Source organism: Artemia sp. Qi Xiang Cuo, chromosome 13, assembly GCF_049724085.1.
Source record: "Artemia sp. Qi Xiang Cuo chromosome 13, ASM4972408v1, whole genome shotgun sequence".
NCBI classification, from domain to species: domain Eukaryota; kingdom Metazoa; phylum Arthropoda; class Branchiopoda; order Anostraca; family Artemiidae; genus Artemia; species Artemia sp. Qi Xiang Cuo.
Genome location: NC_142806.1, coordinates 34,960,836 through 34,978,241, shown reverse-complemented (window position 1 = coordinate 34,978,241; position 17,406 = coordinate 34,960,836). Strand labels below are relative to the sequence as shown.

Sequence of the window (17,406 nt, the reverse complement as noted above, 5' to 3'; positions counted from 1 at the left end):
ACAGCCTTCATTTACCAAGTTGGACTTTTACTGAAAAAAGTAACTTCAAATACGCCTTATTTATCTTTCCAATCTTAAACAGCGCTAATGAAGCAAATAAGTAAATAATAGGATCAACGACACTTCTTGACTACCAAGTCCCTTCGTCGGCCTTGTAGCGTGTTGCAACACCAGATTTGAAAAGCGCGAGTACTTTTGTCTAGAAAAGTCGTAGTGAGATGGCATTGTTTATCAGAACTACGTTTGTGAAGAAAAGAGTAAAGTCTCTAAGCAAGGATTTCAAATTTTACTGCAAGTTTATAGTATGGTTAACATAAGTTGATTAGTTTCAAGCCCGAAATGGAGACTAAAGTTCAGCCAGAATCTATTTGCAAATTATGCTGCTCTTTTGGAGACGATAGTTCGTTATATTCAATATTTGACACTCTAGTTGCCCTATCTGATGAGGCAAATCCAGAACCCATTTCGCCACTCATTAGTGACTTTTTCTCAGTGAAGGTAAATTAGGAAGCTTTTTATTTTACATACCACAACTATATATCTTGTAATTGAAGTAAAAACGTGGTATTTTAAGAGTTTTTTCATGTAAACAAGCTTGTAGGCTATCAGCCTGAGGAAGACCCAGGCTAGGGCAACCAAAGGGTAAAAAAATCCATAGGCTAGTTGTAAAAAGTTTAAACACATACTTAAAAAAAACTCAGTGAGAAAAAGTGGGTAATAGGCCTATTTATAGTAATGGACTATTCAGGTAGCTAGGAAACAAACTAGCCTAGTGAGATGGCATTGTTTATCAGAACTACGTTTGTGAAGAAAAGAGTAAAGTCTCTAAGTAACAATTTCAAATTTTACTGCAAGTTTATAGTATGGTTAACATAAGTTGATTAGTTTCAAGCCCGAAATGGAGACTAAAGTTCAGCCAGAATCTATTTGCAAATTATGCTGCTCTTTTGGAGACGATAGTTTGTTATATTCAATATTTGACACTCTAGTTGCCCTATCTGATGAGGCAAATCCAGAACCAAATCCAGGAGTATCACTTGAGAGTTCGTCGTGTAAACACCTTGTTTTTGGATACTAATCTTTTAAATAAAGTAAGATTTCAACCTGTGTGTTTCCCTACAGACATTTATAATCGGATTATTTATTCTCTGGTTATTGACATTTTTTACTGAACATAAATTCCCTTGAGATTTAGTGACTTAATAAGTACAGAGACTCAGACAGAAACATTTAATTACCCTAGAGGATTGTATTCTTTATGGACAGCAGCGGTATGGCCGAAATGAACTCTAGATCTAGCTGCGTTGCCAGAGCTTGATTGTTGCGCTGTGGAAAGTGCGCCCGAATTTTTAGAGCAGTGTTGCCACCTACTGTACTGACTGAATATAAGCCAAATTTCTAAAGTAGCTTCCGAAATAGAATATTGATTGATAACATATACTAGACAACAAGCAGAAGAGGGGAGGGTTCCTGCCGCAAGCGCCGTATGTACCTGCCGGTATTTAGTTACCCTTAAATTGCGGGGAATTGGTGAGTGGGTCCCGACACTTCCCTTGTTCCTTGTATTGTGTGGACGGAGGCATTTGAAGTCTCAGAGGCGTTTGTCTGTGCAAACAAAGCAGAATTAGTCAGTCGTGCGCGCAATATCCCATGCTGCTGTGCATAGAGCTTGTTACGTCATGATGTTTGAACAGAGTGAGAATTTGCATTATTCGCCCGTGTTGAATTTCGTTCAGCGAAACAAGGAAGAGGGAATAGATGATGAGACTATCAAAAGATTTGGAGCGGAGTTTTTTGATTGCGAAGTGATTGTGATCGCAAAGAAATGGCTGGGCTTGAAGCTGGATCCTGATGCGCCATTTCAGAAGCGAACCGGAACGAAGGCACCATCTAGTCACCTTGGTGATATCTTGGAAATGCTGAGAAAAGGTGATTCAAATTGTTTTACAATTCCGACTTTCGTCATTCGAAGCCCTTCGGAAGTGCCAGTTATCCCGGCTTCGGCTTACTCGGCTTTGCTCTCGAAAGTCAATGAACTGAACTTGCATCTAAAAACTATATCCAATCAGTTCGAGTCTTATTCAGCCAATTTTCCACCGCTACCCCAGCCTGGGGATGCTGCTTCTTCACTATCGAGTAGCCATGCTACAGTGATTGTTTCAAACCTTCCGCAAACAGTTTGCAACCCCAAAAGTCGAAAGGAATTCTTAGACCAATTGTCAGGTCACGAGTCAGTTTCCAGCGTCCGCCCACGAGGTGACAAGTTGTATGTCAACATTGAGAAATCTGTTATTTCGGATTTCTGCAATTCGATTAGTGCAGCCGCATCGGGTGCTACCACTAAAACTGTGCTTAAGCATCACCTTGGGATTGCTAGAGGTATCCCTGAGGATTTTGACATTGCTGGACTAAATTCGTACCCTGGTGTGACTGAAGCCACTCGTTTCGGCTCTTCACAAACAATTAAGCTAGAGTTTTCGGATACATTCGCAAAAGGCAATGCCATCAAGAACGGCCTGAAAATAGGTTACGAAATATTCCGTGTGTACGATTTCATCAGTGTACCCCGTTGCTGCTTCAAATGCCGATCCCCAGATCACATCATGAAGGATTGCACCAGTCCTGTTGATAAATGTGCTCGTTGTGCCGGTAATCATACTGCCACTAAGGAAACGCCTTGCCAAAATAGCCCTAAATGTGCAAACTGCAACGGTGATCATACATCCTTTAGTTTGAAATGTCCAGTGCTCAAGTCTCGCGTTTCGAGTAGTGCCCGAAAATGATGCAGTCCCTTTCAGCTGTCTCGTACAACATACATGGTACCAGAAGAAAAGAGCATGTTATTGACGAACTTGCATGTAACTATGACATTGTCTGTTTGCAAGAACACTTATTATCGTCGGCTAATACAAACCTGCTAAAAAGAAGTGCTAATCACGTCGTTTTCGTATCGGCGGCCCGAACTACTTTCGGACGGCCGTCGGGTGGGCTTGCTTGTATACTGAACCGAAATAGTGTTGCTTGCTACTCGCCTGTGCTTTTTAACAGTGATCCTAACATTTTGGCCGTGCGGATTAATGATTTAGTGATCGTAAATGTTTACTTGCCTTGTGACAGAAAATCGGTTCAGTCTCTTAACAGATTCGCTAAGACTTGCAGTGTATTACAGAAACTTTTGGAATCCGTCTCAAATCAAGGTTATCGTTTTTTGATCGCTGGAGACTTTAACGCTGACCTGCTGTCATCGAATATTCGCTCGGATTTGATATTTGATTCGCTGCCGCAGTTTAAGCTGGTTGAAAAAACTTGTATATATTCTTATCTTCATCATTCCGGTAGTCAAAGTAATATTGATCATGTTGTTTGTTCTCCGGGCCTACCCGTTTCTACTGTAATTGTTCATGAAGATCATTGCAATTTAGATCACCTACCGATTTCGTTTGTTTTTCAAATACCGATTTGTACTAATCGTAATGCTTTACAAGCAGGACGAAGATGGGTTTTCCGTCGAAATTGGAATAAGATAAATTTATCGCTGTATATTTCTACGCTAGCTATGCTACTTGCTACAATTCAAGTTCCTTTCCACCTTCTACAGCTTAGTTGTAAGTCTTCAAATGATAAAAATACTCTAAATGATTATTATCTAAAATTAGTATCTTGCCTTAAAACAGCTGAATTGACCGCTGTACCACAGGAGCGAGTCAGGCGAAACACGCGTAAACCGGAGTGGTCGTGGGATCCTGAATTGAAATCGATTAAAAATAAAGCAAAGTTTTGGTTGCGGATTTGGGTTTCTTGTGGTCGTCCGTCTGAAGGGGTTATTCATCAAATAAAGCAAAAGACAAAATTAGAATATAAAAATTACCTGCGCTCGACTAAATAAAAAATATCGAATTTCCCGTTAAGTAAATCTGATTGGCAAAAGGTAATTAATTCTGAAAAACTTGATGATTCTTTTGCTACAAGCCCGATTAGTGCCGGTGCATGGCATAGTTATTACAGTAAAGTTTTTAGTTCAGTGAATTATCATGTCCATTCGGTTTTTTCGAAACTTCTCATTGCCGCACTTCCCGTATCGCTGAGCCAAACTCAGATTTTGCCTGTCGAGCTCTCTGTGGTTCAGCAGGCAGTAAAAAGGTTGAAATCAAATTCCCTCGATTGTGATGGCATTTCTGCCAACCATTTAAAAGTTGATTGCCCACTTCTTTTTCAACACCTGCAGTTGCTTTTCCAAATGTGCTTGTGTGCGTCTGCGGTACCGGATAGCTTCCTATGTGGGTCTGTAACATCAATTCTTAAAAGAGGGAAACCTCCTAGCGATTGCTCGTCGTATCGGCCAATAACTGTGTCATGCAATCTTAGAAAAGTTTTTGAATATGTTCTTCTTCCGTCCATATCGAGTGCACATTTTGGCGAAAATCAGCTTGGTTTTTCGTCTGGGGTAGGGTGCCAGCAAGCCCATCGAGTTCTAATTAATCTTCTTATTGATGCGACTAAAAAGGGATATGAACTCAATCTTTGCGCCTTGGACCTTTCCAAGGCTTTTGACAGCGTCGTCCACTCACAAGCTCTGTTTTCCCTTTTTAGTCACGGCATTAATCTTTCTCTGGTTTCTCTCTTTCGTTATTGGTATGCCAATTCTTTTCTACGAATAAAAGCTGAAGGGGTTATTTCCGATTCTAAAATTCCGGTTCGGCGTGGTGTCAGACAAGGTGCTGTCCTTTCCCCTTCTATCTTTAAACTTTGCATTTCTTCTGTTTTATCTTCTATCCCAACCACTTGTATTTTTCAGGCGATAAATCTTTCTTACATAGCGTATGCTGATGATATACTTCTAATTAGTAGGACTAGAAAAGGTCTTTCTGTTTCTGTATCTACTGTTGCAACAAACCTTAGTAAGATTGGTCTATCACTGAATTTCTCTAAATGTGATTATCTTTCGTTTAATAGTAATTGTAACTCGCCTTTAGATTGCGCTTCTTTTTCTGTCCCATGTGTCTCTTCTTTTCGATGGTTGGGTATAAACATTGCTAAAAATCTTAAATCTCTCCGAGAACAAGCCGTGGCGAATTGTAAGAAAAAGATCCAAGTATCTTACTCCAAAATTGTTGCCAATCGGGGGAAATACAGTAGGAAGACCCTTGCTAAATTGTATTCTGTTTTTACTGATCATTCAATTTTGTTCCTTTCTGGTGTTTATCCCATTCTTGGGCGAAAAAATACCCGGTCATTACGTTCTTATTATTTTCGGTTCTCGCGTTTTCTACTGTATTTGCCTCCGTGGTACCGGAACCGTAACCTTGTCTCAGTTTTTGGGCTTCCAGATATAACTGAAAAGCTAGTTGAGCTTGCTGACAAACTCCCCCAGACAGTGAAGGCTCTCCCAGCTCATCATGGGTCTGTACGCCTCCTTCATTGATTTAGTGTCTTTACTGTGTATTTAGTCGATTTGTATGTATTTTTTCTTTTCTTTTATTTATACTCCGCTTTTGTTACCTTAGCGGGTTAAAAATAAATTATTATTATTATTATTATTATTATTTCGCCACTCATTAGTGACTTTTTCTCAGTGAAGGTAAATTAGGAAGCTTTTTAGGTAAAATTCTACTTTAGCTACTTTTGGCTATCTTGGGAAGGGGTTAGGTTAAGAAAATGAGACTTTCAGGGATGGGTCTACAGGCTAAAGTATGTCCCGGGAAGGTATTTTGAAGTACCTACCTCCACTCCTTCTCCCTCTAAAGGGTCATGAAATTTGCCTACATGACAGGTCTATACCCATTGAAATTTTGACAAAACAACATTTTACCTTAATTTTCAGTTATCAGTTTCTTTTTCTCTGGCTTTAGCTCTGAAAATGCAATTTCAAATATTTGATCAGAATTTTAAGAGATATAAATAGTTTATTTCCAAAATTTAGGAAATTTATTTGCATATCTTTAAAACCTTATAAATTGGGAGTGAGCAAAGTTGTGAAGCTGAAAACAATTTTGTTGTACTTCATTTAAGCAGAAGATCTATTTTGCTAGGTTTCACTTCTATAACTCACATATTTTTAAAGGTCATCAAAGGTCAGGACCGTCTAGAGGGAGAAGGAGTGGAGGTGGGTACTTCAAAATATCTTCCCAGGACATACTTTAGCCTGTAGACCTATCCCTGAAAGTTTCATTTTATTAACCTAACCCCTTTCCAAGATAGTCAAAAGTAGCTAAAGTAGAATTTTACCGCTTTTTATTTTACATACCACAACTATATATCTTGTAATTGAAGTAAAAACATAGTATTTTAAGTTTTTTCATGTAAACAAGCTTGTAGGCTATCAGCCTAAGGAAGACCCAGGCTAGGGCACCCAAAGGGTAAAAAAATCCTTAGGCTAGTTGTCAAAAGTTTAAACACATACTTAAAAAAACTCAGTGAGAAAAAGTGGGTAATAGGCCTATTTATAGTAATGGACTATTCAGGTAGCTAGGAAACAAACTTGCCTCAATATTTAGAATTGCATCCTGAATCAAAATTAAATAGGCCCCTAGGTAAAGTTCTACGAAATCATATTATTGAATTAGGAATAAAGTGAATACACCATTCAATGCCTTTTTGGTCAATATCTACGAAATCATATTATTCAGTTAGGACTAAAGTGAATACACCATTCAATGCCTTTTTTTTTGCTTATTACGAATATAATAAGCATTTCTATTGGAAATGAATTTCAGCCCCCCCCCCCTTATACAGGCTATACCTAACCTAACCCTGAATTGGCATATATAGGGGGGGCTGAAATTCATCTTCGACATAAATGATTATTATATTCATAATCAGCATAAAAAAGGCATTAAATGGTGTATTCAATTTTGTCTTAACTCAATAATATTATTTCATAGATATTGACCGCCTTTTTTTATGCTGATTACGAATATAATAATCATTTCCATTAGAAATGAGTTTCCGCCCCTCCCCCTATATAGGCTATACCTCACCTAACCCTGACTTGGCATTTATAGGGGGGGCTGAAATTCATTTCCGATAGAAATGATTATTATATTCGTAATCAGCATAAAGAAAAGGCATTGAATGGTGTATTCACTTTTGTCCTAACTCAATAATATGATTTCTAGAACTTTACCGGCCCCTATTCATTTGCTTCAGAAATGAACTTTACCCTCACCCCTATATATACCAATTCAGGGTATATATATACACATCAGTTGGGGGAGGGGGGGGTAAAGTTCATTTCAAAGCAAATGAATATTAAATTCAGATTCAGGATGTAAATCTGACTATAGAGGGAAGTTTGAACTTTACTACCAACCGGGATGCCATCAGGTGGCTAATTTGACAGTGCATAGGCTATATATAAATCTTTAAATTAGCCAATTGGCCAATCAGTATTTTAAGTCTAGGAGTCCAGCTGGACATAAGGAAACATATTAAGAAAACAATTCTTGCTGCATAACATGCAGAATAATCCTAGTTAGGCAACACATTTTGCAGGGGTAGAGCCTTTATCTTTACTTCTTTCCTTGTTTTTCCAGTTTGTCTAAGAAATTCATGAATTTCTTAGGACCTATATATTCACAGAATATATACCCCCACCCCCTAATGTGCAAATATATACCTAGAATTGTATCCTCATTCTAAATATTACATCCATTTGCACAAATGAACTTCACTCCCATATTAGCCATATGGTGGATGTCCCTACCAACCCCCCTAATGTGCAAATATATACTTTGAATTGGTATATATAGAGATTTGGGTGCAGTTCATTTCAGATGCAAATGTATGTTAAATTTGGATTCAGTGGGCAATTCTGACTATAGATGTAAGTTTATTTCTTAGCTACCTGAAAAGTCTGTTAATAGTCTGTTAGATGCAATTTAAGGTAATTACCCCCAAAAATTGCTATTGGCAGCCAATTCAGGAATTATAATTATTATTTTCCTTAGTTTTAATAGTAAAATTTTATCTAGAAAACAAATTTGCAGAAATTTTAAAAAGAGCCTGAAGCATCTCAAAACTACCTCATAGTGAAACTGATGTAATTTTTCATGGTTTTCTAGCTCTTTAAAAAAAAATTCTGGAAATTTGTGTCTGAATAACATTTAAATATTAGTGCTAAGGAAAATAATAATTATCATTCCTGAATCAGCTACAAATGGCAAGTTTTTCTCACTGCCCATTTGTTTTTTTTTTAAACATGCTTTTAAAGTTATGGTTACTATGGGCTGTCTTGAGCTCTTTAAGGGCTCAAAATGTAATTTCCCCCAGAAGTGACTATTGAATTTAGAAAGAGCATAAAAAAGCATCAAGTCATATTCACTTTCATTAAGCTAAATTATGTTGTAAAGTGCAAATTTACCAGACTTTTTTTTTAACATTCACAGACAGTGAATACATTAATTGATAAATTTTTTATGCTCTATCCAGCTATAATAATCAATCCCAGGGAAAGCTCTTTTTTGAGCCCTTAATGAGGCCACAAAAGGTAACTTATCACCTTGTCTACAGTCTTGTCTAATTAGTTAAAAACTTATTAAGCATAGCCTAGATATAAAAATTAGCTTTCAAATGAGTCCTTGAACAACTGTCTTTGATGTTTCAATGCCCTTCTAGCAACAAAGAAAAGAAGATAGAACAAAAAAAAGAAAAGAAAAAAGGACACATCAGTGATCCCTACAAAAATGGATCCCTACAAAGAAAAAATAAGATCCCTACAAAAATGGGATTTTCCTTGTTGTTCAAGGTAGGGCTGTAAGTCTCCTGTTTAAGTTGTTCAATAGGGTTCTCGTTCATGTACTTTTTGTATTGCTGTGAGGCTGTCTTCAAGGGGTTTCATGCTCTTTGTAAAAATTCCTGCAAATTTGTTTTCAAATAACATTTTACTATTAAGAATAATTTAAATAATAATTGCCACTCCTGAATCAGCTATAGTTGGAAATTTTTCTCACTAGAAAGGTTTTGTATTAAAGGTGTTTTGTCTGATTGCTAGAAAGTGTGATTTAGGGTAATTTTAAACTAAGATAATCAAACCTCAGGCAATTATAAAAAGCATTACCAAGGTCCCTGATAGAATCAACAGAGCATACCTCTGCATCATCAAAGAGTGACTGATAAGTTATTGCATTCACTAGATAATTCACAGGATGCATTTCTCTTGGTTAATAATCATAAAATTTGGGTTAAACCAATTAACCAATGCAATTAAATCTTTGTGCAGAAAAACCACTTCAACTGGGAAGGAGATTTCCCTATAAAGCTTTACATAATCTAAAAACTGTTTTATTGTGCTATGCTGGATTACCTGTGGCAAGTCATTAATGAATAGACAGAATATAATGGGTCCTAACAACTACCTCAAGGGTCTCCAGTTAAGATGCTCTACTGCTCAGATACTGTAGTGCCTCACCAACCCTAATATTTATTGACCTATCTATTAGGTAATCTGCAGTCTAAGCCAGAGTCCTGTAGACAATCCTATAATTTTACCATTTTGTCAACAGCAGAGGTATTGAAACCTTATCAAATGCCTCAGATAAATCAGTATAAACACAATCAAAATTTTGAAGTGAGTCAGTCATCTTTTGAAATCATTAATTGAATTTTACAAGACCTATTTGTCCAAAAAGCACACTGCTGTGCACCATGGATTATTTTTTCCATTTATTTTAGATCCAATAACCAATCACTCTTTCCAAAATTTTTGAAAAAAATTGAAGCATTTCAAGTAGGGCAATAATCATTGAAATCTGACCTTAATCCACCATTATGAAGGGGTTTTATTACTGTATTTTTTTTGGCATTAGTGTATTTACCAGAATCTAAACAAAAATTGAAAAAAGCAAGAGGAGTGGTGAAAAAGAAGCCACTTCACGTATTGCAACACCATCAATATCAAGGGCATTTACCAAAAAAAAGATCACACATTATTTTTTTGTAAATGCTGAGGTGCAACATCTGATTTGGTATACTGTGACTCATTTTGCAGTAAAAAGCTACTAGCAAGGAATAAGATTGCATATGGGAAGGATTTACAAGATAATAATGAAAATGTTAAAAATAGCTTATGTGAAGTTACTTTCTGAGCTTTAACACATATCAAACCCCAATATCTTTCATCAGTAAAAAATGTTGAAGAGGTCTTACATCCAGCAGTGTCAAACATTAACCAAAATTTAATTTGTTATGCAGTAAAAAACAGGCACATCCATCTCACTAAAGTTTTTCATTTTCATTTAATATTTACCACCCAACAACTGCGTTCAAATATATTTGATTAAACTAAGATGGTCATAATTTTTTTTTAATATTTATGCTATTGCAAAAAATGCAATTTTGATGAAAAATAGGGCATATAATTTTTGTAAATATATCAAAAAAAGCTTTTCAACTTTTGTGGAATTTTTTATTTTAGATTTTTGTATGTTTCTAAGCAAATCCTAAAACCATATATTTTCTTGTTTATATGTATATTGTTACCTAATAAATGAATCATTAAAGAATATTTATTTGTCCCTCAATTATATTTATGTGGGGTTGCCAGGAAACTTGCAATCATAAATGGGGTTGTGAATGAAAAAAAGTTTACGAAGCCCTGTTCTAGACTGTTCACAAAATAAGAATTGATGACATGCTTACTCTATGAGATGTAGCAAGTCTTAATTAATCTCATAAACACACCTTTTTTTTCATTTGTGTCTCTAAAACATTTTTCACTATACAATTTCATGGGATTTTACGCAAAGCAAAGATAAGAATTTTATTTCACTAAAAAACAAATACAGACCATTTTTGCTGCACCTGCTAAGAAAACCCATAAGGGCTTGTTGTGAGTAGGTGGGAATCTTCTATTCTAGGTATTCTAAAAAATACTCTTTTATATTATTCTACTTGGTAATATCACTAAAATCACACATATACAAAAAACATTCTACTTACTCAAAATACATTCATAAATACTATTCTTTTGCAAGGAAAAATGTTTTGGCTGTGGCCTTGAAGGCTACCAGATGACTTGCATTTCGAATTGCAACCGGTATTATATCCCATACGCAGGGAGCAAAATTTCTTATTACAAAGGAAGCTAGTAGTTTTTCTAAATTGATGTACTAGATTTGATGCTCCTTGTGTATAATGACTATGGAGGTCACTTTTAAGGGAAAAATATTTTTGAAAGAAGAGGGAAGCAAATTGTTAAGATATTTATACATAAAAATACTAACTTGATAATCTCTTAGTTTTTGAAATATCAAGAAGTTGATTCTTAATGTAACATTTGTTAATATTTTGAGTAATGAATATTTTAGATGACAAAAGTTTAACAGCTTTATTTTGAATTTTCTGAATTTTTTTATAACACAGCACAAAATTACTTGCCCATATAGAGCAACCATAGGAAATATACGGGTAAAAAATAGCAAAATGAAGTAATCTAACAATTTTATTTGAAACTAAGTTTTAAACTTGGCAAAAACACCCACAGATCCTGACAACTTAGAAGCTATAATATCAGAGTGTGTTTTCCATGATAGATTTTCATCAATCATAAAACCCAAATACTTTATTACCCTTCCTCTTTTTATTTGATTACCATTTATAATTAGTTTCAATACTAGATGTCCAAGAAAATAAAACATAATTAGTTTTGTTATAATTTAATGTCAAGAGGTTAAAATCTGCCCACTCAATAAACTCAACCAATGCCTTGCTCATTTTATCAAAAAGTAGATTAACCAATGGCACAGCAACAAGTAAAAGAAGAGTATCATCTGCAAAAAGGATTATACCAGCCTCTGACAAATAATATTTAATTCAATCAATAAGAATTAAAAATAAAAAGGACCTAGTATAGACCCTTGGGGTACTCTGCATGTTATTCCATTAGCTACAGAAGTTGAAGACCAATTCACCACAGTTTGCTTCCGTCCACTCAAATAAGATCAAGCAAAGCTATCAAGTTTAGAAAGTGATGCTCTTTATTGACAGATTTGCAATATATCTTTTCAAACATTCAAATTTAGTCTTTAGTGGGTCAAGAATGATTTTTACATGATTATTTCAACTCAAGGATTGCCTTCAATGCAATAAATGCTGCTACCATAAATGTATGCCTTCAACACATGAATCCCCTCAAAGATGTGTCCTTAATGCATATATCTTTTTGTGGGGGGGGGGCTGGAACCTTTTGAACAAAGCAAAAATGAAAACACATTTTTAGCTGAAATAATTTCACTGGTTTGACCATTTGCTAATCAGAGGTAGAGTATTCTAGGGATACTCAATTCCTCCATTCCTTCACAGTGAAGAATTGATGAATCTGAGTTGAAACTTCAAAACTTCTTCAGTGGTTGCTCCATGGCACTATGGAATAGTCTCTCAGATGCCACTGTTCAATCCAAGACTGCTGAATCATTCAAGAAGGGTGTTGATCAATATTGGACGAATGTGGAAAGGAAGATGCTGATGCTGCCTAACCTTGATGAAGTTCATACCCACAGCAAGTCTCTACAGGAGGGTAACACCACCTTATCTCACTGGCTAATGTGATTTAAGGCAAAGATTACCAAGAAAAGGCAAAACAACCTTCTTAGTTTTGACAACATAGATAGTAGTTAGAGTGATATGGAATAAGGTTTCCATCTAAGTCACTTGGATTATGAAAGTATGCATGCAAGATTGTTGGACACATCAGCTATGAAGACATAAAACTGTTAACTAAGTCACTGTCTTTGAGGGAAAATTCTCACCTACTTTATTGGCAAAATCATTTCTCATGAAGAAGACCAAAACAAGATACTCTATTTGAAAAGACTATGACCATTCATGGGGAAGAATCAGAATTGTAGATTGGCAGAGAATGCATCAAAATGAAAATTGAATATCCATCATTTACTGTTGGGATAGTGAACTTGCCCCAATTTTACATCCAGTAGCTCATCTAAATAACAGGGTTGGCCTGCAAGTGAATATTATCTAGATTGTCTATGCATGCCAAGTTTTATTTGTGTTTGAAACAATTTTAGTATACAACAAACAAATACTCAGCTATCTACTCTCCCAGTTCTGATTTTAACAACCAAGGGTAAAATGGACACCAGGTCCAAATTACTCACACCAAGTGTCCATTAATTCCCTGTATTCCAGATACATGGTCATTTTAGCAATTTTTCATAGATCTCTCCCTATAGAAATTTGGTAAGAGACAAGTTTGTTATCTATTACTCAAATAAAGACAACATGATAAGGTTTGTGATAGCACATGTGGCCATGTAAAAATCAGGACAACAAAAAAAGTTATTTGCAATACTGTAAAAACATTTCAACAATGCCATGGTCTTCTAGTCTAGGAAAATTTTGAAAAAAGGGCTCAAACAAATTGCTATACAAATGATTCTTTCACTACCCGACCCAAAAATATGTGCTGATTCCGTATCCGAAAAGTTTACTGCTCTAGCTCTTTCACACATTTGAGTTGTTGAGGTTGAATTTGAGGTTGAGGCAAAAAATGTTGATTGAATAAATACCAGCAAATATGATTAGGCATGTCATTTGTATGCTCTTTTTTTTTGGTGATGAGCATGAAACTAAATGTTTAAAGTCAAAAGAATGGTTTGGGGCTAAAGCTTTGAGAGAGCGTGAGGTTGGGGGAGAGGTTCTAGGAAAATTGTGAAAAAAGGGGTCAGGTTTGAACAAATTGCTATACAAATGGATTCTTTCACTACCCGACCGAAAATATGTACTGATTCCGAATCCGAAAAGTTTGCTGCTCTACCTCTTTCACAAATTTGAGTTTTTGAGGTTGAGGCAAAAAATGTTGATTGAGTTAATACCAGCAAATTTGATTAGATATCATTTCTACGGTCTCTTTTTGCTGATGAACATGAAACTAAGTGTTTAAAGTCAAAAGAATTGTTTGTGGCTTATAGCTTTGAGAGAGAGAGTAAGGTTGGGGGAGATGTTCATCCTGCAGGTGTATATTAAACTTGGTCTATGGCAAAACATTTGCAGCCTCACACCTTGGTAACGGTTCTAGGCGTTTGCCCCTCCCTCCGGTGATTACCCCGTGGAAAATACCCCTCACGAACAATATCCTTCCGGAAAATACCCCCCCCCCCCTTGGAAAATAAAGCTTTCCAAATTTGAGAATTTTATTTGAGTTTTTTTTTCTGTAGGGGGAAGGAATTTTGGTAGGCTACTTGTGTATTTTGCGCCACTCGCTCAAGGTTATGCTGTGTATAATTTGAGAACACACCAGTTTTTCGTTAGTTTAGAAATAAATTTGGGCTATAGATTTGCATATTAGGGGGGGGGGGGTTAAAGTATAGCAAGTCTGCATGCAAAATGTGTTTGATACAATTATTCTGCATATAAGATAGATAGATAGAGAAGTGTATTTTAAAGCCAAATATACCGCCATGAACATTGTAAAATAACATAAATGAAAGGCACAAATAACATAAACTTTGATCATCAATCATCATAAAACACTTAAATGAAACATTACATTAACCTAATAATAGTACTTAATACTTGGAAAAACGGTCATTGAAAAAAAAATTAACACTTGGAAAAACACTTAAATGAAACATTACATTTACTTTATACTGAGTTTATTTTTTATTTTTTTTTATTTATTTATTTATTTAACAAAATTTCCAGATACCTCGCTATTCTTCTGTAATTTTTTAGTGGCCATACCTAGAAAGAATCGTTTTCTGACTTCAAACTGTCCAAATACTTTACCACCCCCTCTCCTTTATGTGCAAATATAAAATATATATCCCAAATTATATATTTCCCATATATTCTGTCACTTGTCTTTGTCTTGTCTCGCGCTAAGCTGAAAAAAAACTAACGAAGGAACCGGTTGTTTTCGAGTTTTACACATCGTAAACTTGAGTGAGTTGCCCATAATACACAAGTACCAAAACTCTTTTCCCCTACGGAAATTAAAACTTAAATAAGATTCTGAAGTTTGAAAAGGCTTTTTTTCCACGGAGGGATGGGGGGGGGTGTTTACTGGGGGATTGAAGTTTTTGGACAGTTTGAAGTCAGAAAATAATTCTTTCTATGTATATAGCCACTAAAAAATTAAAGAAGAATAGCGAGATATCTGGAAATTTTTTTAACTAAAAAAAAAAAAAGTAAATGTAATGTTTCATTTAAGTGTTTTTATCCAAGTGTTAAGTGTTTTTTTTTTTTTTTTTTTTCAATGACTGTTTTTCCAAGTGTTAATCACTATGATTAGGTTAATTTAGTATTTCATTTAAGTGTTTTATGATGATTGCTGATCAAAGTTTATGTTATTTGTGCCTTTCATTTATGTTATTTTACTATGTTCATGGCCGTATATTTGACATTGAAATACACTTCTCCATCTATCTATCTAATGTGCAGAATACTTGTACCAAACACATTTTGCATGCAGACCCGCTATACTTTATCCTCCCCCCCCCCTAACATGCAAATCTATAACCCAAATTTATTTATAAAGTAATGAAGAAATTAACAGAAAAACTGGTGAGTTCTAAAATTTTACACAACATAAACTTGATTGAGGGTCGCATAATAGGCTACACAAGTACCAAAATTCCTTCCCCCTACGGAAATACAAAAAAAAAATAATAAAAAAAAAATTCTTAAACTTTTGAAAGCCTTATTTTCCACGGGGGGGGGGTATTTTCTGGGGGGGGAGGGTAAACGCCGGTCACTCTTGGTAATAACCAAGACTGGGTTTTGTGAAAGTGAGTAAGAATTAGGAGGAGGAGGGGAAGTTGAAATGCATATTTGGCAACAACAAAGAAACATTCTGTCAAAGAGCTTCTCTTAGGACAGCGTTTAGACCAGCTCCTCCTCCCATGCGTCACGTCTTTGATTGATGGTCCAGATAAATACCCATCAAATGTTATGGAAGCGCATCCATATCTTTGCTTCACATAGTCGACGTATTTGGTGCAGATATCCGCGTACATGCTGCATATCTCTGAAACAATGTAAGGCCCCACCATCTAGTACATACTGAGGTTCGTCCAAACTTTTAAACACGCAATTTGTCTTTGGTTGCAGACCTTCAACTTCGCGCCAGATTGCATTGGCAAGCGCTGGTTTGTCCGTCAACCAAAGGAGACCATTTGGCTCAAATAACGAAGGGAGCGGAAAGCAGCGTTCGTACTTAAAAAACTTCTGGAGTTCTTCATCTGAACTCTTTGTAACAGTAATCAGCCTTTGAAACATCAAAGCAGGGTTAACGGTAGGCAGTTCTGCTGCTTACTTCAGGTTACTTTGCACTCTCATAGTCATAGCAGTTGTTTTCTTCTTGAAAGTGTAAATGTTGGCGTCTTTTCCAGTCATATCATTCAGGATATTCCTACCTGTTTGTATAGCCTCGTCTACGTCCTCCTGCTCACTTACAATCTCGCCAGTTAATATATTCCTGTGAAATGTCTCCTTTGTGAAAGGTGAAAAATCCAAGAAAAAGTGGACAACCTTTTCAACATCTTTAAAGTCATGTTCCATTCTTGTCGCCCTAGCGTCTTTGTGCTCTTCACTAGTCTCAAATGTCATGTCTGTGAGTTCTTGGAGTGCAGAGCTGACAGCAGCCCACGCAGGAGCAGATAAAAGCCATGTAAGCCGCTGCAACTCGCTCATACTGTGTCTAAGTGTTGTACCTCCATTATTTCTTAGAGAGCGTATTAATGCTTGTTTTATGACCAGGTCATGTTCGTTGAACATCTGAGGATTTGCTTCTTTAAGGTCGGCCATTTTCTGGAGATAAATTCTGTAGGACTTCGCGTACAAGTGATAGTTGGAAGATGAACTTTTGGCCTTGAATTTTCTGTGACCAGTGATCATTTCGCTTTTGACAAAGTCCCATCAGTGTGTCGCCAAACTCTGTTGTGCAGATGCGAAAGCTGTTTTCCTTCTTTTGAGTCTTCTCAAATCTTCGTCTGTATCTACAGCAAACCTTTACCAGCATCAGTTAGAAAGTAGAATTTTCAAACAAAGAATCGGAGACGCGAAAATCCTTCGAAACTGGTGGACGATGACAATAATCGATAAACTCAAACTTTTATGTACCTCAAGTTTGCCTCAGAGACTTATCTGACCATCTCCATCCTCAATCCAAGTTGCTGTAATGTTCTGATGTATTAGGGATATTAAATCAAACCCTTAAACCACTTTCTAAATTCAGAATTGTCTTTTAAGGATGGCATTCTTTACATTAAAAAAATCACACTCAGTCTCAACCTGCGAAAGAGCTATTCAAATTCAAATTTGCGAAAGAGCTAGAGCAGCAAACTTTTCGGATTTGAAATCAAATCAATCGGATTTTTTCAAAAGTACAAGATTTATGCATAAATACAGTATATGGCCAGGAATTTGCCTGAAAGAAAAACAAGGCAGCAGACA

At 36.0% G+C, this 17,406-nt stretch overlaps 1 protein-coding gene across 1 annotated transcript in view; it reads left to right on the top strand.

Moving 5' to 3' along the window:
• Window positions 1-270: 270 nt before the first annotated feature.
• LOC148945227 (uncharacterized) overlaps window positions 271-17,406 on the top strand; it is a 59,592-nt gene continuing 42,456 nt past the window's right edge. The window contains exon 1 of the mRNA XM_089099160.1: window positions 271-498. Within this exon, the coding sequence (XP_088955286.1) occupies window positions 340-498 (159 nt within the window). The 5' untranslated portion in view covers window positions 271-339. The remainder of the gene's footprint in view (window positions 499-17,406) is intronic.